Genomic DNA, 23,371 nt, shown 5'->3' with positions numbered 1-23,371 from the left:
GAAGTCCCTGTTTTAAGTCAGGTCCTACACTAAGTAGAAAAATCCGCTAGAGATTTCTACCCTTTTCTGGGGATAAGTATACCAGTTATTCAAAATCAGTGATATGCGCCTGAGCCTAAGTCAACCAACTATACTCCTTTCCTGAAATTATGAGAACTCTTAACCTCCTCAAAGACTGCATAGTAATGTGATTGAACCCAAGCACCATGGATTCTACCCAAGATCAGTCTGTCTTTCATATAGTTGAGAAACAAGTTCAATGGAGATGTTGCAGGAGTAAACATTTTAATTTCTTAATGGTAGAACTAATTTCTGCAATTTATTTATGAATGTAGAGACATTCCTTGTGGCTCAAGACAGTAAAAAAGCCACCTGCAATGCAGGAGACCTGTTTTGATCTCTAGGTCAAGAAGATCCCCTGAAGAAGGAAATGGCATCCCACTCCAGTATTCTTGCTTGGGCAATCACATGGACAGAGGAGCCTGGTGGGCTGACATTATTAAATGTCAGACATTAATGGGTCAGACATTATTAAATGACTAACACACAGCATCTGTGGATGTGCTATTGTTTTCTATGATATATTCCAAGAGCCTGTGGTTCACTATGATATGGACACCAGTCAAAACTCCATTGATTCCCTGACCTTCATGTGCCCCTACTCTGAATAGTGAACCACAGTGGCATTTTGCTTCTCCAGATATTAGTATCAGTTCAGGACCAGTGTCCAGTCCACTCCTCCCCTGGCCTCACCAAGACTCTAGCTGGTCCCCTTTCCAATCCACAGTCTTGATGATAAATGATCACATGTCCGTTTCAAGAAGACCAGTATATATTATAGTGATTCAACAGAATTTTTCCTCCAAGAAATACAGCTTCCAGCTCAATGGGCTTTATGTTTTAGAATTGTCTCAAGATTGATTCAGAAAGTAGTTTGGCAGGAAAAAATATGATATCTCTTCTGGTTTACAGAAATTAGTCAAAATGGATATTTTCCTGGTTTCCTGGGTTCTCTTCATGAATATTATTTATCACAGCCATAGTGAAAAGAAGGTTTCCTAGGCCCTCTGAGAATAGAGATGGAAGCTGGTTGAGCAGAAATTGCATGATAAATCCACTTGAAATTTCTGTGCTCCCTGAAGTCTTTGGAAACTCTTTTTGCAGCTTCTCCAAGGAAATACTGGCGTTTCAGTTACATTTGCTGCAAGCCATCATTGAGTCCAGGTTTTAGTCAACCAACAAAATAAAGTCTTAGGGCCACTCCTGGAAACATCAAATCTGGATTCTCTTTTTAAAATCCAGTCTCTTGAAATGTCATTTTCCTTTTACTCAGATTGAATAATCTTAGAATTCATTCTAAATTCTAAGGCGTATGTTCCCCAGGTTTCTATCTGTACAAAGTGACAAAATCTTGCAATTCTTTTGGTTAGTATATTTTATTCCCTAAAAAGTCTGCTGCCGGTTATAAGTCTGAAATTATGTTAGACACCAGCCATACATGACTATTGAATATCTGAAATCTGGCAAATGCAACAGAAGAACTTAATTTTAACATTTATTCACTTTAATTTAAAGTCTGAAGCAGTATAAAAAATTTCAGTTCAACGTGATATTTTGCTTTGTTTTTCTAAGGCTGCATTTTATTTCAGTCATTGAAAATTTAGTGAATGAAGCAACCTGTGTTTCAAGTGTAAAGTACTGAATTAAGAAGATTTGCTTGGAATATTTAAAGGATGTAAAGTGTTTAATTGATGTTTTATGTTGAATTTATATTTAAATAATGTTTCCATATTATGTTTTATTAAATAGTCTACCAAATTAATTTCATTTTGCTTTAGCTTTTGTAAAGTGATGATTAGAAAACTTGACCCACACAGGTGACCCACAGTTTATTTGTATTAGAGAGCATCATTCTAGAAACAATAAGGAGTGATGGGAATAGCTTATGGGATAGATAAGCAATATACTTTAATTCAGCTATCTCAGGGGAGAGTATTGCATTTTCTTCGGACAAGGGGAGACAATAAACCTCAAACAGGAGAAGAAGAGCTGCTTCAAATCGTGATATTTGCTTCACTGGGTTATACTCATATAATGTCATTTTAATCCTTAGAACTCTACTTCTTCCCAATAAATGGACTACTGAGACATGTATATTTCTTTATGATAGTCAAAAATGATTTCCATTTTCTTACCTGGACCTTGGGCTGGATATTTAAAACCCTGAGCTCATTATTTCCTTTATTCAGGTTCTCCAGCTTATTTTTTACAAAAAGCCAAATCTATACTGTCTCTATTCTTATCAAAATCTTCTTTGGCAGAAATACTTGGACATTGAGAGCCTTGCCTCTTTTAAGCACTTGGTTAAGGACTTCCCTGGTGGCTCAGACGATAAAGTGTCTTGATTACAATGCAAGAGACCTGGGTTCGATCCCTGAGTCAGGAAGATCCTCTGGTGAAGGAAATGGCAACCCACTCCAGTACTCTTCCCTGGAAAATCACATGGACAGAGGAGCATGGTGGGTTACAGTCCATGGGGTCGCAAAGAGTTGGACACGACTGAGCAAATTCACTTCACTTCTAAGGAAGTTTAGAGGGATAATATACACAACAATTTTGTCACTGTATCCCCTGCACCACTAGTGTCCTCATTACCAACAGGGATCTTAATGACTTTAATTGAATAAGGGACTAATCCTAAATTTGCATTCTTAAGAACTTTTTACCCAGGAACTACTCTTGATATACATACATACACACACACACACACACACACACACACACACACACACACATACATGCATGCGTATATACTTATGTCAGTTAGGATTCAGAACTACTATGAGTATAAGAAGTAAAGAATTTATCACAGGAATTGATACAAGTGTAGAAGGAGCTAGAAAAGTTTTGAAAACAAATTTGCTAAACATATTAAGTATACATAAATGAGTTGCTTTCTGCAGAAAGCTAGGTACATTCAGCTTCTGGGATGGAATCATAAAGGAAGAAGATATAGAAATTTATGGAAGATGGTTTATAACCTGTGGCTACTGCACCTGTGTACTTGCAGTATCTAGTGGTGAACTTGAAATAATTTTGTCAGTAGGGTTGGTAGGATGGAGAGCTGGACGTGGAGCTGGGGGAAGTGAGGAGAAATTAGGACTCTCTAGTATCACTGTTTACCTGTCATTGCCCGTAAAGTGTAGAACTGCTGCTGCTGCTAAGTCGCTTCAGACGTGTCCGACTCTGTGCGACCCCATAGACGGCAGCCCACAAGGCTCCCCCATCCCTGGGATTCTCAAGGCAAGAACACTACAGAACAAAAAATGACTACCATTTCACATCTGTGCCCACAGCTTCTGCATTTCTTATGTAATCAACTCTAAACTGAGAAGTAGTAGGGGAGAGGATTCTGGGAAATAGAATGTTAGCTTAGCTAAGTGGCCACAGTGCAAAGTTACCATGGAACATCTTACCATCTGTGCTTATTTAAGTGTGGAGAATATTTAATTATTAGTTGATATTGTAAGAAATGAATATATTGTGTAAGTGAACCCAAGAATAAGTTAACTCAAAATTCCATGAGGATATTGTTAACTATGGCAAAGTGACAACACTTTTTGTAAAAATTATAATAAAGAACAAAAAGAGGACAAGATAATTACAGAAGGATAATCAGCTCTGAAAGTTATTCAAATATATTACAAATCTGTAGTGATTAAAACATTGTGATACTGAGTAAAGAACAGGCAGACAAGCCTACTCTATTAATGAAAATCATATTCTTGTATAAATTGAAATGCAATATGAAGAAAGATTAAGTACAATTCAGTTGTGTAGTTTTAATAAATCAATTGTGTTATAAAACAAGTTAGGAATAGAAAAAGAGATTGTTTAATTTTCTTGCCTACATTTTACACCAAAACAAATTACAGTTAGATTAGAAGAAAATGTAAAAATTCATACATACACATAAACACACATGGACAAATCCAAATAATAAAATAGATATTGGGATGATGGTATATAATAAAGCTATGCAGAGTCCTAAATTTGAAAGTGATTGAAGGTGGTGCCATAGGTAAAATAATCGGTAATGGTTACATTTGGATAGGGCAGTGGCAACCCACTCCAGTACTGTTGCCTGGAAAATCCCAAGGACGGAGGAGCCTGGTAGGCTGCAGTCCATGGGATCACTAAGAGTCAGACACGACTGATCAACTTCCTTTGCTCTTTTCACTTTCATGCATCAGAGAAGGAAATGGCAACCCACTCCAATGTTCTTGCCTGGAGAATCTCAGGGGCTGGGGAGCCTGGTGGGCTTTCGTCTATGGGGTCGCACAGAGTCGGACAGGACTGAAGCAACTTAAGAGCAGCAGCAATGACTACATTTAATGTAAAAATAAAGTAGTAAATGCAAAGGGTTTATAGGAAAGTGTTAATGTCAAGTGCACTCAACTCATGCAATGAGACTTTTATGCAGCTAGGCAGAAAAATTGGTTAGATGGGAAGGAAATTACAATAAATAAGAAATACAATCCAAGAAAGCAAAACTTTTTAGTCTGTAGCCTACTCTCTAACAATTCCAAATATAGAAACTTTAGAAAATTTTCAAATATGCACAAAAATATTTCATAAAGATGTCACATTGATTCTAAATTAAAAATAACTAAAGTACTATTCATGTCATCAAAAGATGAGGAAAAATGAAATGCAAATGAAGTTTAAAAGGAAAGTTTTAAAGGAAATAACTATGTCTTATTTGTATTAGCATAGATATATCTCTAAGTTTAATATTAAGTGAAAAAACTGTGAGGTCCTATACAGTGCTACTATTTATATGAATTAAAAATCACAATTTCATTACCCAGAAATTATTGAATTTAAAGTGATAAATTTGGACTCTCAGAAAGACAAAAAGCCTCTGGTAGTCACGTTGTCTCTGAATCGGTTATTTCAACTTAAATACCTCATATGTTTGATTAAAATTAACATTTAAGATAAATAATATAAATAATATATTTACAACCATTTTATGGGAACAAAGTTTCTTGTTATACATTTCCTTGTCTTTATTTCGTTAAGCTGAGAGGGAAAATTGGGGGAAAACATTATTAAGAAACATTACGCTAGGAGAGGTTGTTGCACATATTATCCACATTCAGAGTGAAGTCATACAAACAGTTCTTAATTCCACAATAGGAATCAGCACTTGAAATTGAAACATTTTACAGATTATTCAAAGTATAGAATCATTAATGAGCCAAGATCAAATCCCCAGCATGGAGTTTGATAGCACTAAATTTAGACACACCATCTTTCTGGAAAGATCACACACAGGTTTTCTTTCTGGATCAAAATGCTTTTTAATGAACATAGTAATACCTCTTATATTTTAATAAAGGAATATCTGTTTGGTCCACACACCATGAGTACTGGGATCGAGTGAGGGTGGGATAACCAAATAGAGGTCGGCAAAAAGAATGTGAATATAGCAGGGTATGTTTTGCCTGGAAGGAGAAGACTGAGGGAAGATAGAAAACAGAGGAGAGCAACATGGGAGCCACATGTGCTTAGGGCTTTTAGCCTTGCGTCTTGGGATAGCAGATGGAAAACAGCACGGAGAATGTAAATATAGGAGATGCCAACAGGGACTAGGTGCAGGAGAAAAAAAGAGACCACAAAGAGCCCATAATTACCATTGACATAAATGTTTCCACAGGACAGTTTTGCAATTCCCATGTGCTCACAGTAGGAATGAAGTATTATTACATGAGCCTGGCAAAAGGGTGGATGGTAGATGAGATAGATCACGGGAAGTGTATGCAGAACTGGACAAATTAAAGTGTACAAACTCATGCCCAGCAACACGCAGGATGTCAAGATGGTCATGTAGTGGAGTGGAGCACGAATTACCACACAACGGTCAAATGCCGTGGCCACCAGGACATCAGCCTTGATGCCAGTGAAAGCATGGATCAAAACACCTGGGCCACACAATCTCCAAAATTAATCTCATGAAGAAGATAATCTCAGAAGATACCCAGCATACAGGGTACTGAAGTTTGTTGGAAAGGCCAAATCAGTTGTTGAAAGGATGGCCAGAAACTAGAACATGGACTCGCAGAGAGTCTGGTCCACACTGATGACCAGCAGAATTGTGGCATTGCCTAGTAAAGCCACAAGGTAAACAGAGCAGAAAGGCCAGAAGATCCAGCCATGCACTTCTTCCAGACCTGGGATTCTGATGAGGAAAATGTGAGTGGGTGAAACATGCCCCTGTTGTGACAAAACATTCTGCTAAATGACAGGGTAGGAAAAGCTGTCACTACTAGAAGAAGGAAGAACAAAAGAAATTTCAGTAAGAGTTGGTTATACAAAATGATTAACTTAGCACTTCAGTATAATATGAAATGAAAAATTTTGCTTTGGAAGGATTTCTTTTTGTTTTTTTTTCAAATTCTAAATCAAGCCATAGTATTTTAAATGGTCCAGTGTAAAGAATGTAATACTTATACAGATTTAGTCCTACTTTTTTTTAATGTTAGGTTTATCATCCCTGGAGGAAGAAATGGCAACCTACTCCAGTATACTTGCCAGGAAATTTTACACAGCCAGAGAAGCCTGAATCAAGAATCATAGTCACCAAGAATCAGACATGACTGAGCATACATGAAGGTTTACTATCAAGCCCATGGCAAACCTATAAAACATAGAACATAGCATGAAGTATGGGATAATTTAGCAATCCTCATACCTTTTATGAAGTCCCTAGCTAAAGAGGGACACATGAAAAATCAAGGATACACATATGAGAATGCAGATACAACCCAAAATGAAATAGGCAAGTGAGAAAGTAAAATCACAGGCATGAATGCACACAACACTTCCATAATTAGAAAATGCAGAAATGCTCTAATAATTCATTCATCATTTATTGACATAGAGAAAATTCCAAAATCAAGCCTAGTATCCTGTCAAAGACAGAAACAAAATATCAGAGATGCATATTATCACAAGAAAAAAGCAACAAACATTCAGAGATGCCTGCCCAAGAGCAGACACCGGTGGGCACATACCTCTGTACTTGAAAGAGCCCAGAGCCCAGAGTCCAGAAAGAAAGATAATAATAAAAGTATAATAATACAATTGTCACCCTGCTTATTTAGCTTATATGCAGAGTACATCATGAGAAACACTGGACTGGAAGAAACACAAGCTGGAATCAAGATTGCCAAGAGAAATATCAATCACCTCAGATATGCAGATGACACCACCCTATGGCAGAAAGTGAAAAGGAGTTAAAAAGCCTCTTAAAGAAAGTGAAAGAGGAGAGTGAAAAAGTTGGCTTAAAGCTCAACATTCAGAAAACAAAGATCATGGCATCCGGTCCCATCACTTCATGGGAAATAGATGGGAAAACAGTGGAAACAGTGTCAGGCTTTATTTTTTTGGACTCCAAAATCACTGCAGATGGTGATTGCAGCCATGAAATTAAAAGACGCTTATTCCTTGGAAGAAAAGTTATGACCAACCTAGACAGTATATTCAAAAGCAGAGACGTTACTTTGCTGACTAAGGTCCATCTAGTCAAGACTATGGTTTTTCCTGTGGTCATGTATGGATGTGAGAGTTGGACTGTGAAGAAGGCTGAGCACCGAAGAACTGATGCTTTTGAACTGTGGTGTTGGAGAAGACTCTTGAGAGTCCCTTGGACTGCAAGGAGATCCAACCAGTCTATTCTGAAAGAGATCAACCTTGGGATTTCTTTGGAAGGAATGATGCTAAAGCTGAAACTCCAGTACTTTGGCCACCTCATGCGAAAAGTTGACTCATTGGAAAAGACTCTGATGCTGGGAGGGATTGAGGGCAGGAGGAGAAGGGGACAACCGAGGATGAGATGGCTGGATGGCATCATGGACTCGATGGACATGAGTCTGAGTGAACTCCGGGAGTTGGTGATGGACAGGGAGGCCTGGCGTGCTGCGATTCATGGGGTCGCAAAGAGTTGGGCACGACTGAGCAACTGAACTGAACTGAATAATACAATTCAGTAGATTTCCACTGATGTCTCTATTTTCCCGAAGTGATTCCGTTTCATAATGGCTTTAGATTGTTATGTTTGAGGTTGTTTCCAGTGGTATGTGACAACTTCTTTATTCACTCTTCACTCTACATCAGTTCCTCTGAGAAAACCTGATAATTTGATCACTGTTTCAGAATTAGCGACTGAGTTCACTCCTGCCTGATTAAGACAAGAGAAATGTGGGTAGAGACAAATTAGAAGGCTTCAGGTCATTATGGGTCTGGGGAAGGCATATTAAAACTGTCTGGAATAACAAGGTATTATAGGAATGATAATCGTTTTCTGTAATTATCTAACAGAAATAGAGAAGAATGCTGTTGGAATGCCTTCAAAATGATGGAGAAGCTATCAGGAGAAGCCCCATAAATTTAAATAATGAAACAAAAGAACTTTCTCTGGGACCTCAACTTGAGGCAGAGTGGTTCAAGATCAGGATAAAGTAGCACAGACTTCTGTTTTCACCCATAGTATAACTCCATATTTCCATGGCAAATATATCATGTTGAGAAAATAAAATAAGTGTGTAAACATTATTAATTTAGAGAGGGAGACAGTTTATTGTGACAGAGAGAGAGACAGAGACAGAGGGAGAAAGAAGGAAAAACTGCATTTTGCAATGTTCCTGTATGTGTGCTTGTTTAACAGTGAAATTCCCAGGTAATTGCCACTGACCACTGTCAGGGTGCTGGTCAAGAGCGAGCCCTCTAGACATTGCAATGCCTACTTTGGGTTCATCTCTGGAAATAAACTCTCAGTAACAAGCCACTGCTTACCTCAGACTTTCATTGGGCTTCATATGTATGTTTCATTCAATCCCTATAACCTCTTGCAGAAGCAGAAATTCTGTTCTATCAACCAGGTATATTACTGTTCTTGTAAGCAGATTTTTAAAGTCTCAGATCTTCTAATATTATTAAAGATACCCAATCTCCATTTAGAATTTACAAGATCCTCATCCCCACCCCCACCCCCTCAAGCATATCATATCAAGATTTTAGTTCTCAGCCACCTTGGATCATACTTCCTTCATTTGACTTCAGTACACACCCACATGAAGAGAAAATTCATCTGTGATGCTTCATTCTTCCACAGAAATAGAGACACACAATAGATATCAAGGAATAAAACTCTATGTCCATTTTTTATATAGTACAAAGAGAGAAGTTTTATGTTAAGATTATAGCTGGTTATACCTTGGGAAAGATGAGCTAATTCAGCTTACTCTTATAATCATGCCCTGGGATTAAATTCTCTGAGATTACTGACAAAACCATCAGACTATGATTTAGAAAATGAGAAGTCTGAGAGAATGTAAAATGGATATGAATTTATATCAAGAAAATTATAAATACGGGGCAAAAACATGATATTATTATTTGAATGTGGCATAGAGATCAATGTTCATGTCCCTCATTTTGCAGTCAAATTCTATGGATTTCTGTTTTCTAGATAAAATAGTACTTTATCTATATTCTAAATTCAAGCATAATAACCCAGCATGCTGCTGCTGCTGCTAAGTCGCTTCAGTCATGTCTGACTCTGTGCAACCCCGTAGATGGCAGCCCGTCAGGCTCCCCTGTCCCTGGGATTCTCCAGGCAAGAACACTAGAGTGGGTTGCCATTTCCTTCTCCAATGTATGAAAGTAAAAAGTGAAAGTGAAGTCGCTCAGTCATGTTCAACTCTTTGCGACCCCATGGACTGCAGCCTTTCAGGCTCCTCCATCCATGGGATTTTCCAGGCAGAAGTCCTGGAGTGGGGTGCCATCACCTTCTCCGAATAACCCAGCATAGAAGACCCCATTTTTAGCCCTAGCTCTCCCTGTCCTCCTTCACTGACCAGGTATTTTGGGTTCATTGAATGCTTAGCTTCAGGGATTCCAATCTGTGGGTCTTTGCTCCCACTATCTTCTGTCCATGATTACTTCCTTTTCTCAATGATCCATATGTATATCAGAAAGGCCATAGAGAAGTGGTAAAAAGTCAGTCCTGGAACTGACCTGACTCACTTCAAATACTGGACTTCCCATGTACCAGCTATATCACCATGAGTGATTTATTAGTTATATCTTAGTTTTCTCAACTGTATAATTAGGGATGATAATAATACCAATTGCCTAGAGGTATTTTGAAGAGTAAATTAAGTAGTAGATATCAGCTATCAGGCATTTAGTATAATACCTGGCTTGTTTTTTTAATTAAATAATTTATTTTTGGCTGCACTGAATCTTCCTTGCTGCACTGGCTTTCTCTAGTTACAGCAAGCAGAGGCTGCTTTCTAACTGAAGAGCATGAGCTCAGTACTTGTGGGGTCCAGGCTTTGTTGTCCCACAGCATGTAGAATGCTCCTGCACCAGCTATTGAATCCAAGTCCCCTGTGTTGGAAGGCAGATTTCCAACCAATGAATCACCTGGGAAGTCTGATACCTGGCATATTTTAAGTGATTAATTAAAATAAGAGCTAGTTCACAACACCACCTTCATAAACTTGGACCTATATAAGCTATACTGAGAAATTGCTCATGCCACAGAATCTGTAACATTTGATCGGACAGTTTGCATTTATTTTAAACATTTTTTCATTAGTTTTGAATTGAATGTACACATAGTTATTATTCTCACTGGAATAAATTTATTTTGAGTGCAAAAATTATATCTCTTTACATTTAAGCAGACATTTTTGATAATATTTAAGAAAAAACAACATCAGGCTTAAGATATAAAGCAGATGATATAAAGGCTGCAAATATAAAGCATGGAATTAAATATTTCTTTTGATTCTTGTCTTTCCAGTTATATCACGCACACCTTAAAGTTGACTGTTACAAAATTTAAATTTTCACACATAATATAAAGTATAAATATATTCACTCAGTTGTGTCCAACTCTTTGCAACCCCATGAACTGTAGCCCATCAAGCTTCTCTCTCCAAGGAATTTTCCAGGCAGGAATACTGGAGTGGGTTGTCATTTCCTTCTCCAGGGCATCTTCTTGACCCAGGGATCAAAACCAGGTCTCCTTCATTGTAAGCAGATTCTTTACCATCTGAGCCACCAAGGAAGTCTATACATATCTATATATGTATATGTGTATGTGTGTATATATCTCCATAAATATATGTTCTAAAATAGTTTAATATGTGCATATTCAAACATAGCATTTTTTTTGAGATCATGGGCATGTAACTGATAAGTTCAGTCAGGATTACTTTTTGAACATAAGCTGAGAAATATTAGGGAAGTTCATAGCCCTTTTTCTGCTAGTTGGGAATAAAGAGCGTCTATTTTGAGGAGCTGCTGGTTAGATGTTTTAGAATCATGACGAGAGCAACCTTAGACACAAGTGAGTCACAGGATGTCAGCTCTAAAATACTTTAAAAAATGTATTGCCTAGTTATCAAAAAATATCAGAACAACTTTTTCTTGGTGACAAGGAACTCAGACCAATATTTTTATTGTACTTTGTTTTAAGGTGAGAGAAAATCTCCCTTAATATTTAAGTAAATTAAGTAAGATTAGTGGAGGTTTTTGTTTGTTTGATTTTATTTTACTTATAATTCAAAATTATGTAAAGATACATACTTAAGTATTTTTTTCAGTAGCAATAAGTTTTTATTCATATTATACATGCTTCAATGCCATTCTCCCAAATCATTCCACCTTCTCCCTCTCCCGCAGAGTCCAAAAGATTGTTATACATCTGTGTCTCTTTTGCTGTCTCGCATACAGGGTTATCATTACCATCTTTCTAAATTCCATATATATGCGTTAGTATACTTTATTGGTGTTTTTCTTTCTGGCTTACTTCACTCTGTATTATAGGCTCTGAAGGAAATGGCAACCCATTCCAGTACTCTTGCCTAGAAAATCCCATGGACGGAGGAGCCTGGTGTCCATGGGGTCACAAAGAGTCAGACACGACTGAGTGACTTCACTTTCTTTCTTTCCAGTTTCATCCACCTAATTAGAACTGATTCAAATATATTCTTTTTCATTGTGTATATGTACCACAGCTTTCTTATCCATTTATCTGCTGATGGACATCTAGATTGCTTCCATGTCCTGGCTATTGTAAACAGAGCTGTGATGAACACTGGGGTACACATGTCTCTTTCAATTCTGGTTTCCTAAGTGTGTATGCACAGCAGTGGTATTGCTGGGTTGTATGGCAGTTCTATTTCCAGTTTTTTAAGGAATCTCCACACTGTTCTCCATAGTAGCTGTACTAGTTTGCTTTCCCACCAACAGTGTAAGAGGGTTCACTTTTCTCCACACCCTCTCCAGCATTTATTGCTTGTAGACTTTTGAATAGAAGCCATTCTGACTGGCATGAAGTGATACCTCATTGTGGTTTTGATTTGCATTTCTCTGATAATGACGGATGTTAAGCATCTTTTCATGTGTTAGCCATCTGTATGTCTTCTTTGGAGAAATGTCTGTTTAGGTCTTTGGCTATTTTTTGATTGGGTTGTTTAGTTTTCTGGAATTGAGCTGCAGGAGTTGCTTGTATATTTTTGAGGTTAGTTGTTTGTCAGTTGCTTCATTTGCTATTATTTTCTCCCATTCTGAAGGCTGTCTTTTCACCTTGCTTATAGTTTCCTTTAGGAGAAGGTAATGGTATCCCACTCCAGTACTCTTGCCTGGAAAATCCCATGGACAGAGGAGCCTGGTAGGCTGCAGTCCATGGGGTCGCTAAGAGTCAGACATGGCTGAGCGACTTCACTTTCACTTTTCACTTTTCACTTTCATGCATTGGAGAAGGAAGTGGCAGCCCACTCTAGTGTTCTTGCTCAGAGAATCCCAGGGAAGGGGGAGCATGGTGGGCTGCCGTCTATAGGGTCTCACAGAGTTGGACACAACTGAAGCGACTTAGCAGCAGCAGCAGCAGCAGCATAGTGTCCTTTGTTGTGCAGAAGCTTTTAATTTTAATTAGGTCCCATTTGTTTATTTTTACTTTTATTTATGCTTTTATTTCCAATATTCTGGGAGGTGGGTCATAGAGGATCCTGCTGTGATTTCTGTCGGAGAGTGTTTTGCCTATGTTCTCCTCTAGGAGTTTTATAGTTTCTGGTCTTACGTTTAGATCTTTATTCCATTTTGAGTTTATTTTTGTGTATGGTGTTAGGAACTGTTCTTGTTTCATTATTTTACAAGCGGTTGACCAGTTTTCCCAGCGCCACTTGTTAAAGAGATTGTCTTTTCTCCATTGTATATTCTTGCCTACTTTGTCAAAGATAAGGTGTCCATAGGTGCATGGATTTATCTCTTGGCTTTCTGTTTTGTTCCATTGATCATACTTAAGTTTTTGGTTTTTTTTCTTCCCCATGAGACCTTTCTATCTGAAGCCTTTATCACATTTTTATAGTTAGGACTGATATTACTTAATGTGGTATTAGGTAAGAGGTATTTTCAAAGTGCATTATACTTTCTTAATGTCTTTAGTTTTTGAAACAGCCGTGCAACATAGATACTATGTTTATTGCCATTATACATATGGAAAACTTGAGCTATAGAAAATTTTAGCAACAACAAAGAATTTGAACCCAAATGTCTTATTCCAAAATCTATATTATTATTCAATGTATTATACTGCCTTCTTTCTCTGTATTTAGATCTTGAGCTTATTTCATGTTTCAACAAACATGTTAAAGTTTACTGAAGTATATTGTAAAATCTTCACTTATACCTTTGCATGTAACTATATACACACCTGAAAATACAAATATGAGGGGAAGGAAGTGATTCTTCGGAATGCCAAGAACACACCTCATACCTACGTTTCATTTCAGTGTATGGGTCTCTCTAACCATAAGAATAGTCTTGGTTTCTAATTTTCAGATATAACTGACAGGCTGAAGAGTTGATATCCACAAAATCAATTTGTTTGCATGGTTCTGCTTTAAGCTGCAATCTGACTCATGATGTCTCGGTGTCTCTTTTTCATGTTCTCACTTATTGGGTGCAGAAGACAATTCCAGGTTTACTCTGATACTACCTGAAGTCAAGCCACCTTGTTCTGTACTGCCACCACTTCTTATTTAGAATAAGAACTCTGGAACTTGTGGCAAAGTGTTATGGAAAAATGAATGAGAATTACTTATATAGTGATAACTAAAATTTCTCACTTGAAGAAATTGATGAAATGTCCATGTTAAATGAAGTACTATTTTTTCAACCAGCCAAGCCTTCTGATTCTCACTCTGGCTTTACTACTGAGATCAAATGCTAGACAAGACAGTGCTGCTTTAACGTCAGGAAAGGAGTTCAAAGGGAGTCCAATGCATTATGCTAACCTGCTGGAATGACAATTCCTAAAGTCAAATCATGGGAAAAAATCAAAGAAGCCTAAAATTTTTGTTTTGTTTCAGTTCAGTTCATTTCATTTCAGTCGCTCAGTCATGTCCAACTCTTTGTGACCCCATGAATCGCAGCACGCCATGCCTCCCTGTCCATCAACAACTCCCAGAGTCTACCCAAACCCATGTCCATTGAGTCGGTGATGCCGTCCAGCCATCTCATCCTCTGTTGTCCCCTTCTCCACCTGCCCTCAATCCTTCCCAGCATCAGAGTCTTTTCCAATGAGTCAACTCTTTGCATGAGGTGGCCAAAGTATTGGAGCTTCAGCTTTAGCATCATTCCTTCCAAAGAACACCCAGGGCTGATCTCCTTCAGAATGGACTGGTTGGATCTCCTTGCAGTCCAAGGGACTCTCAAGAGTCTTCTCCAACACCACAGTTCAAAAGCATTAATTCTTCGGCGCTCAGCCTTCTTCACAGTCCAACTCTCACATCCATACATGTCTACTGGAAAAACCATAGCCTTGACTAGACGGATGTTTTGTTGGCAAAGTAATGTCTTTGCTCTTGAATATGCTATCTAGGTTGGTGATAACTTTTCTTCCAAGGAGTAAGTGTCTTTTAATTTCATGGCTGCAGTCACCATCTGCAGTGATTTTGGAGCCCCAAAAAATAAAGTCTGACACTGTTTCCACTGTTTCCCCATCTATTTCCCATGAAATGATGGGACCAAATGACATGATCTTCATTTTCTGAATGTTGAGCTTTAAGCCAACTTTTTCACTCTCCTCTTTCACTTTTTAGAGTAGAGTAAACATGAGAGTTGGACTGTGAAGAAAGCCGAGCGCCGAAGAATTGATGCTTTTGAACTGTGGTGTTGGAGAAGACTCTTAAGAGTCCCTTGGACTTTTAAGGAGATCCAACCAGTCCATTCTAAAGGAGATCGGTCCTTAGTGTTCTTTGGAAGGAATGATGCTAAAGCTGAAACTCCAGTACTTTGGCCACCTCATGCGAAGAGCTGACTCTATGGAAAAGACTCTGATGCTGGGAGGGATAGGAGGCAGGAGGAGATGGGGACGACAGAAGATGAGATGGCTGCATGGCATCACTGACTCGATGGACATGAGTTTGGGTAAACGCTGGGAGTTAGTGATGGACAGGGAGGCCTGGCGTGCTGCAATTCATGGAGTCACAAAGAGTTGGACACGACTGAGCGACTGAACTGAACTACAAACCAGTGTACTTAGAAAATGAACACTTAATTAACTAATCTTAGGAAAGTTAAATCAGAAAGCATGAAAATATGAAAAAAGGAAAATATTGAAAAATATGAAAATTTTAAAAAGTGATCAAAAGCAAAGATCAAGAAAGCACAATTATGTTATAATTGATTACAATCCTTCTACCCAGTAATTTTATATTAAATTATACAACCTGGATAAATGATCTAAAAAATGTACCAAGAAGAAAATGAAAGCATAGATAGTATATTTCTACTTAAAAATTAATATCAGTATCTATTCATAGAGTAATATGTAAATAAAATCAATGCTATTAAACAAAATACATAGTAAGGTTTCTAACTAAATTAACATGATCTAGCTAAAATAGCGTGATTGGTTATAAAGGAAAAAATTCATACTGTAATGTCAAAAAACACACGATAAAATTTGCCTCTGGAAAAATAGGAGAGAAGATCTATTGGGACAGTGTTAAAAATGATTTCAACTTTAATTTAACAAGCATTACCTTTGAGATTACTGCAGTGTTGAAATTCATTAATTCATGAGTTGTAGGAAGAAATATATTTATTACATTTTTACTTTAATTTTTTTAAAGTCTGAAAAAGAAAATAATTTGTTAACAATAGAAAATAATGTGACAAGTTGGATGCTGCAAAACCCCATTGTTTGGTCTAAGGAAAGTCTTTGATCATGAAGAAGTTGACTAATCATTGACTGATTGGATTACTTGAACGTTAATCAGGAAGGCACTAGAAATAGATCACGGGTTTAAGATGAGAAGTCTTGGACTTGAGGATGGAGTATTTTATGATGAAGTGTAGACTGAGAGAACAGGCATTGAGGTGATAAAGACCAGCATGTATCACATAGAAATGCTGTATGTAATTTAACTACAATACCACCCTTATATTATGGGTCTGAGTATAGAGGGAAGTTCACTGAAATGACACTGATGGTATTAGTGAGAAAGTTTTATGTTTGTTTTGGCTACCAGTTCTCTGAATCTTACATATTTGGCTGACTTTCCACTTCAGCTACACATTTAATAATGATTTTATTTTGAACTGGACAGAGCATAGGCGATCGGCAGTCCTGGCCACGTGCAGTATGAGTCAGTCATCCCCTGGTGATCACCTCTCTCCTTCCTTGGTTCATAGGTTGCCAAAGCCCATGAACTTTGCTTTTTTTAAGGGCACAAGAGAATGCAAGCTCCATAAGAACAGACGTTCATTTTATTTTGGTTCATTTATCATCCTTAATGATAAGAATCATGGATTCAGTGGACATGAACTTGGGCAAACTCTGGGAGATGGTGAGGGACAAGGAGGCCTGGCATGCTGCAGTCTATAGGGTCACAAAGAGTCGGACACAACTTGGCAACTGAACAAAAACAATGATAAGAATGATTCAATACATACAGTAAACACAAAATGAATGTAAATTAGGAGAATTTAAAAAAATGAATGAGTGATTGAATGGGCACAGGCTACAGAGTCAAAGTCCCAGTACCACCTTTCTCTAATTAAAGAGCTAAAAACACGCCATATATACATCCTTTGCCTAGAAGAGAAGCAGTTTCATGCTATCAAGGACAAAGTATAATGACATACAAATAGAGACCACAACAGCTTCCCTTCAAGACGGCCCATTAACCTTTGAACTGAAGCTCCAGTTAAGTTTCCACAAGTCCTAGAACCCATTAGTCAGCAGTTAGGAATAAATCAACTTGTGTTGCAATCTGGCAGCAATAGGTCAGGACCAGGAGATATTTGTTAAAGCAAGAATACACATATCTTCCTTGAGAGATCAAAATTCTTAATAAAACAATGTGGTAAGTGTCTTATTTTTTAATAAAGGCACGGAGCACAGGTTCCCATATCTGTTTGGTCTTTACACCATAAATGATGGGGTTGAGTGAGGGTGGGATAATCAAATAGAGGTTAGCAACAAGAATATGAATACAGCGAGGTATTTTGTGTCCAAATCGGTGGGTAAGGAAAGAGAAGACTGAGGGGATATAGAAAACACAGATAACCCCAATATGGGACCCACATGTGCTTAGGGCTTTTAGTCGTGCATCTTGGGATGGGAGACAGAAGACAGCCCAGAGGATATAAATATAGGAGATGCCAATAAGGACTAGGTTTAGGACAAAGAAGGAAACAACAAAAAGTCCATAGATACCATTAATTCGGATATTTCCACAGGACAGTTTTGCAATTCCCATGTGTTCACAGTAAGAATGAGGTATTATATAAGCCTGGCAAAATGGTAGGCGATAGATGAGATAGACCATGGGAAGTGTAAGCAGAAGTGGACGAATTACAATGCACACGCTGATGCCCATGAGCACCCGGGATGTCAAAATGGTCGTGTAGTGGAGTGGAGCACAGATAGCCACGTAACGGTCAAAGGCCATTGCCAGTAAGACTTCAGCTTCCATGCCAGTAAAAGTATGGATCAGGAACATCTGGGCCACACAAGCTCCAAAATTAATCTCATGAGCATCAAACCAGAAGATACCCAGCATACGGGGTACTGAGGTCGTTGAAAGTGCCAAATCAATTGTTGAAAGTATGGCCAGGAAGTAGAACATGGGTTCCCGGAGGGTCTTCTCTGTCTTGATGACCAGCAGAATTGTGATATTTCCCAGTAAAGCCACAAGGTAAACAGAGCAAAAAGGCAGGGAGATCCAGCCATGGACCTCTTCCAGACCTGGGATTCCAATGAGGAAAAATGTGGTTGGGTGAAAAATGCTCCTATTGTGATAAAACATCCTTCCAAGTCACAGAGTAGAAGCAGCTGTCACTCCTAGAAGGAGGAAGAAAAAAAGAAATTTCAGTAAGTACGTGTTATGAAAATGATTAGCTTAGTGTTTCAATATAATGTGAAATGAAGAATTTTGCTTTGGAAGATCTATTAATTCTTTTCATATTCTAAATCAATCCATACTCGTTTGAATGGTCCAGTCTTAAAATATGTAATCCTTATAAACATTTAATCCTATTTTTTATCATCTAAGGTTTATCATCAAGCCCTGGGCAGAATAGAAAACATAAACCATAGCATGAAATATGGAATAATTTAATATTCTCTATATCTTTTTTGAAATCTCATACTGAAAAGGGACACATGAAAAACCAAGGATACACATATGAGAATGCAGACATAACCCAAAAAGAGATAGGCAGATGAAAAAGTAGTCATGGGCATGAATGCACACAACTCTTCCATAATTAGAAAAGGCAGAATTTCTCTAAAGATTTATTTATCATTTTGACATACAGAAAATTCCAAGATCAAAGAGTTTTCTATGAAATGACAGAAGCAAAATATCAGAGATATATATTATCATAAAAAATACACACATTCTGAGATACCTGCCCAACAGCAGACTCAAGTGGACACATACCTCTGTACTTGAAAGATCCCTGAAAGAAAGATAATAATTAAAAGATAATAAACTTCTGTAGATTTTCATTGATGTTTCTATTTTCTCAGTCATTTCATTTAATAGTGATTCATTTTCTATTGTTATGAATATGTTGGTTTCTAGTGGTATGTGACAAATTCTGCATTCACTGTTCACTCTACATCAGCTCCTCTGAGAAAACCTGATAATTTTATCACGGCTTCAGAACTGGCATGTAATCTATTCACTCCTTCTGCCTGGCTAAGACTTTGGAAGTATGGGTAGAGTACAGCCTAAAAGGCTTCAGGTTGTTATGAATCTGCAGAAGGTATTTTTGAGCATCACAAAAAGTCTGGAACAACAAAATCTAATAGAAGAGAGAATTGCTTTTCATCATTGTCTGAAGGAAATAGGAGCACTTTTTCAATGCCTTCAAAATGATGGAGAAGCAGTCTGGAGAAATCCCAACTCATAATGATGCTAAGACACTTTCTCTGGGTTCCCAACTTGAGGCACAGTACTTCAAGTTCAGGATAAAGTAGCATAGACTCCTGTTTTTAACCTTAGTATAACTCCATATTTCCATGGGAAATATATCAGGTTGAATGAATGAAATAAATGTGGTATACATTCTGAAGTTGGTGTGTGTGTTTGTGAGAGAAAGAAAAAAAGAGATGGAGAGATAGAGAATAGCTGTATTTTGCAATGTTCCTTTATGTGTGTGTGTGTGTGTGTGTGTGTGTGTGTGTGTGTGTGTGTGTGTGTATGTGTGTGTGTTTAAACTGAAACTTCCAGGTAATTGCCAGTGGCCCTTGTCAGGGTGCAGGTGAAGAGCAAACCTTCTAGACATTGTGATGCCTACTTTGGGTTCATCTCTATAAATAAATGCTCAATAACATGCCACTGTTCACCTCAGACTTTCATCCTGCTTCATAAATGCATTTCATTCAATCCTTATAACCTATTCCAGAGGCAGAAATTTTACTTTATCAACCAACTAAATAACTACTCTTGTAAGTAGGTTTTAAATGCCTTTGATATTTTAGATATTTTTAAAGATACCCAATCTCTATTTAAAAGTTGCAAGATTTCCCACCTGAAATGGATTACTGCATCAAGCATATCATATCAAAGTAGTAGTTCTCAGCCACGTTGGATGGATCATGACTCTTTCATTTGAGTTCAGTACACACCTAAATAAAAAGAAAATTCATGTGTGATGCTTCATTTTTCCATAGAAAGAGAGACACATGATAACTATCAAATAGTAAAACTCTGTCTGTTTTTTCATACAGTCCAGAGAGAGAAGTTTTATATTAAGGTTGTAGCTGCTTATAGGTTTGGAAAAAAATGAGTTAATTCAGCTTTCTCTTATAAAGTGTGCTCTGAGATTAACTCCTCTGAGATTGCTGACAAAACCCTCAGACTATGATTTAGAAAAAGAGAAACCCAAGAGAAAGTAACATGGTTAGGGATTTATAGAAAGTTATGAATGTGGGACAAAAACACAGATATTATCATTTGTATATGCCATAGAGAGAAGCGTTCATGTTCCTCTAGGGAAGATTCTGTAGTCAAATTCCATGGGTTGCTGTTTTCTAGACAAAATGGCACCTAATTCGTAGTCTAAGTTCAAACATAGAAAGCTAGCATTGGAGACTCCATTTTCAACCTTAGCTCTCCCTGTCTCCCTTCACTGACCAGGTATCTCAGTTCATTGAATGCTTAGCTTTAAAGGTCTTTGGACCCACTATCCTCTGTCCATGATTGTTCCCCTTTTACAGTTGTTCATATATATGTCACAGAGGCCATAGAGACAAATGATCAAAATAGCCAACCCTGGGATTGATCTGACTCAGTTCAAATACTGGACTACCCATGTATGGCTATATCACCATGAGTGATTTACTAATTATCTCTATGTCTCAGTTTCCTCAACTGGAAAATTAGGGATAATAACTGGACCAAAAGCATAAGGCATTTTGAAGATAAATTAAGTACTAGATATCAGGCAATCTGTATAATTCCTGGCATATTTTAAGCGGTTAATTTAAAATAAAATTTAGCTCACAGCACCACCTTTGTAAACACTAGACCTATGTAAACTATACTGAGAAATCTCTTATGCCACCAGGCTGTAACATTTGGTGAAAGTTCTCATTTATTGTAACATTTATCCATTAGTGCTGAGTCAAATGTACACATAGTTCTTATTCTGACAAGAATGTATTTGAGTGCAAAAATTGAATCTCTTTAGATTTAAGCAGATATCTTAGATAATACTTAAGAAAGAGCATGATCAGGTTTAAGATATAAAGCATAGACTACAAAAAATGAAGTTAAATGTTTCTTTTCACTCTTGTCTTTCAGTTATATCACACAAATCTTAAAGTAAAATCTCTGGAAATATAAAACTTCATACATCATATGAAGTGAAACATATATGTGTATCTGCATGTACATACTTAAGTATATATATGTCTACATATATATATTCTAAATCATTTTCATATACATATATTCAAATATGGTAATTTCTTGGAAATCATGGGCATGTAAATGATAAGTTTAGTAAGAGTTAAGTTCAGAACAAAAGCTGAGAAACATTAGGTAAGGTCATACACCTTTTCTCTGAGGTCTTTATCCCATCGTTCCAGTTAGAGTTACTTTTACTTAATGTGTTATTAAGAGATAGTAAGTAAAGATTTACTGAGCATGGCCCTGCCAATCAGAACAAGACCCAGTTTCCCCTACAGTCAGTCTCTCCCATCGGGAAGCTTCCATAAGCCTCTTATCCTTTTCCTTCAGAGGGCAGATAGAATGAATAACACAATCACAGAAAATGAATCAAACTGATCACATGGACCATAGCCTTATCTAACTCAATGAAACTATGATCCAAGCTGCATAGGGCCACCCAAGATGGACAGGCCATAGTGGAGAGTTCTGACAAAATGTGATCCACTAGAGAAGGGAATGGCAAACCACTTCGGTATTCTTGCCTTCAGAACCCCATGAACAGTATGAAAAGGCAAAAAGATATGACACTGAAAGATGAACTCCCCAAGTTGGTGGTGCCCAATATGCTACTGGAGAAGAGTGTAGAAATAACTCCAGAAAAATGAAGAGATGGAGCCAAAGCAAAAACAACACCCAGGTGTAAATGTGACTGATGGTGTAAGTAAAGTCCAATGCTATAAACAATATTGCATAGGAACCTGGAATGTTAGGTCCATGGATCATGGTAAATTGGAAGTGGTCAAGCAGGAGATGGCAAGAGCGAACATTGACACTTTAGGAATCAGGGAACTAAAATGGATTGGAATGGGCAAACTTAACTCAGATGACCATTATATCTACTACCGTGGGCAAGAATCCCTTAGAAGAAATGGAGTAGCCCTCATAATCAACCAAAGAGTCTGAAACACAGTACTTGGGTGCAATCTCAAAAAGGACAGGATGATCTCTGTTCATTTCCAAGACAAATCATTAAATATCACAGTAATCCTAGTCTGTGTCCCAACCGCTAATGCTTAAGAAACTGAAGTTGAACGTTTCTATGAAGACCTACAAGACCTTCTTGAACCAACACCAAAAAAATGATGTCCTTTTCATCATAGGTGACTGGAATGCAAAAGTAGGAAGCCAAGAGATATCTGGATTGACAGGCAAGTTTGGCCATGGAGTACAAAAAAGCAGGGCACAGGCTAACAGAGATTTGCCAAGAGAACACACTGGTCATAGCAAACACCCTCTTCCAACAACACAAGAGAAGACTCTACACATGGACATCACCAGGTGGTCAACATTGAAATCAGATTGATTATATTCTTTGCAGCCGAAGATGGAGAAGCTCTATACAGTCAGCAAAAACAAGACTGGGGGCTGACTATGGTTCAGATCATGAACTTCTTATTGCCAAGTTCAGACTTAAATTGAAGAAAGTAGGGAAAACCACTAGACTATTCAGGTATGACCTAAATCAAATCCCTTATGATTATAGAGTGGAAGTGAGAAACAGATTTAAGGGACTCGATCTGATAGATAGAGTGTCTGATGATCTATGAACGGAGGTTTGACTCATTGTACAGGAGACAGGGATCAAGACCATCCCCATGGAAAAGAAATGCAAAAAAGCACAATGGCTGTATGAGGAGGCCTTACAAATAGCTGTAAAAAGAAAAGAAGCAAAAAGCAAAGGAGAAAAGGAAAGATATAAGCATCTGAATGCAGAGTTCCAAAGAATAGCAAGAAGAGATAAGAAAGCCTTCCTCAGTGATCAATGCAAAGAAATAGAGGAAAACAACAGAATGGGAAAGACTAGAGATCTCTTCAAG

The 23,371-nt window shown here is 37.7% G+C and overlaps 1 protein-coding gene and 1 pseudogene across 1 annotated transcript; both read right to left on the bottom strand.

The window, feature by feature from the left end:
- Positions 5,396 to 6,296, bottom strand: LOC102168653 (annotated as a pseudogene).
- LOC102178642 (olfactory receptor 52J3) lies at positions 17,463 to 18,398 on the bottom strand. The gene has a single exon (XM_005689821.2). It carries the CDS (start codon positions 18,396 to 18,398, stop codon positions 17,463 to 17,465), a length of 936 nt encoding a protein of 311 aa, XP_005689878.2.

This window comes from Capra hircus, chromosome 15 (genome assembly GCF_001704415.2).
Source record: "Capra hircus breed San Clemente chromosome 15, ASM170441v1, whole genome shotgun sequence".
NCBI lineage: Eukaryota > Metazoa > Chordata > Mammalia > Artiodactyla > Bovidae > Capra > Capra hircus.
The sequence above is the reverse complement of the archived record's forward strand: the minus strand, read 5'-3'. Positions and strand labels throughout refer to the sequence as shown.

Excerpts from the sequence above, each read along its gene's own strand:
- LOC102178642 (XM_005689821.2), bottom strand. The coding sequence starts at position 18,398 with ATGTTTTATCACAATAGGAGCATTTTTCACCCAACCACATTTTTCCTC.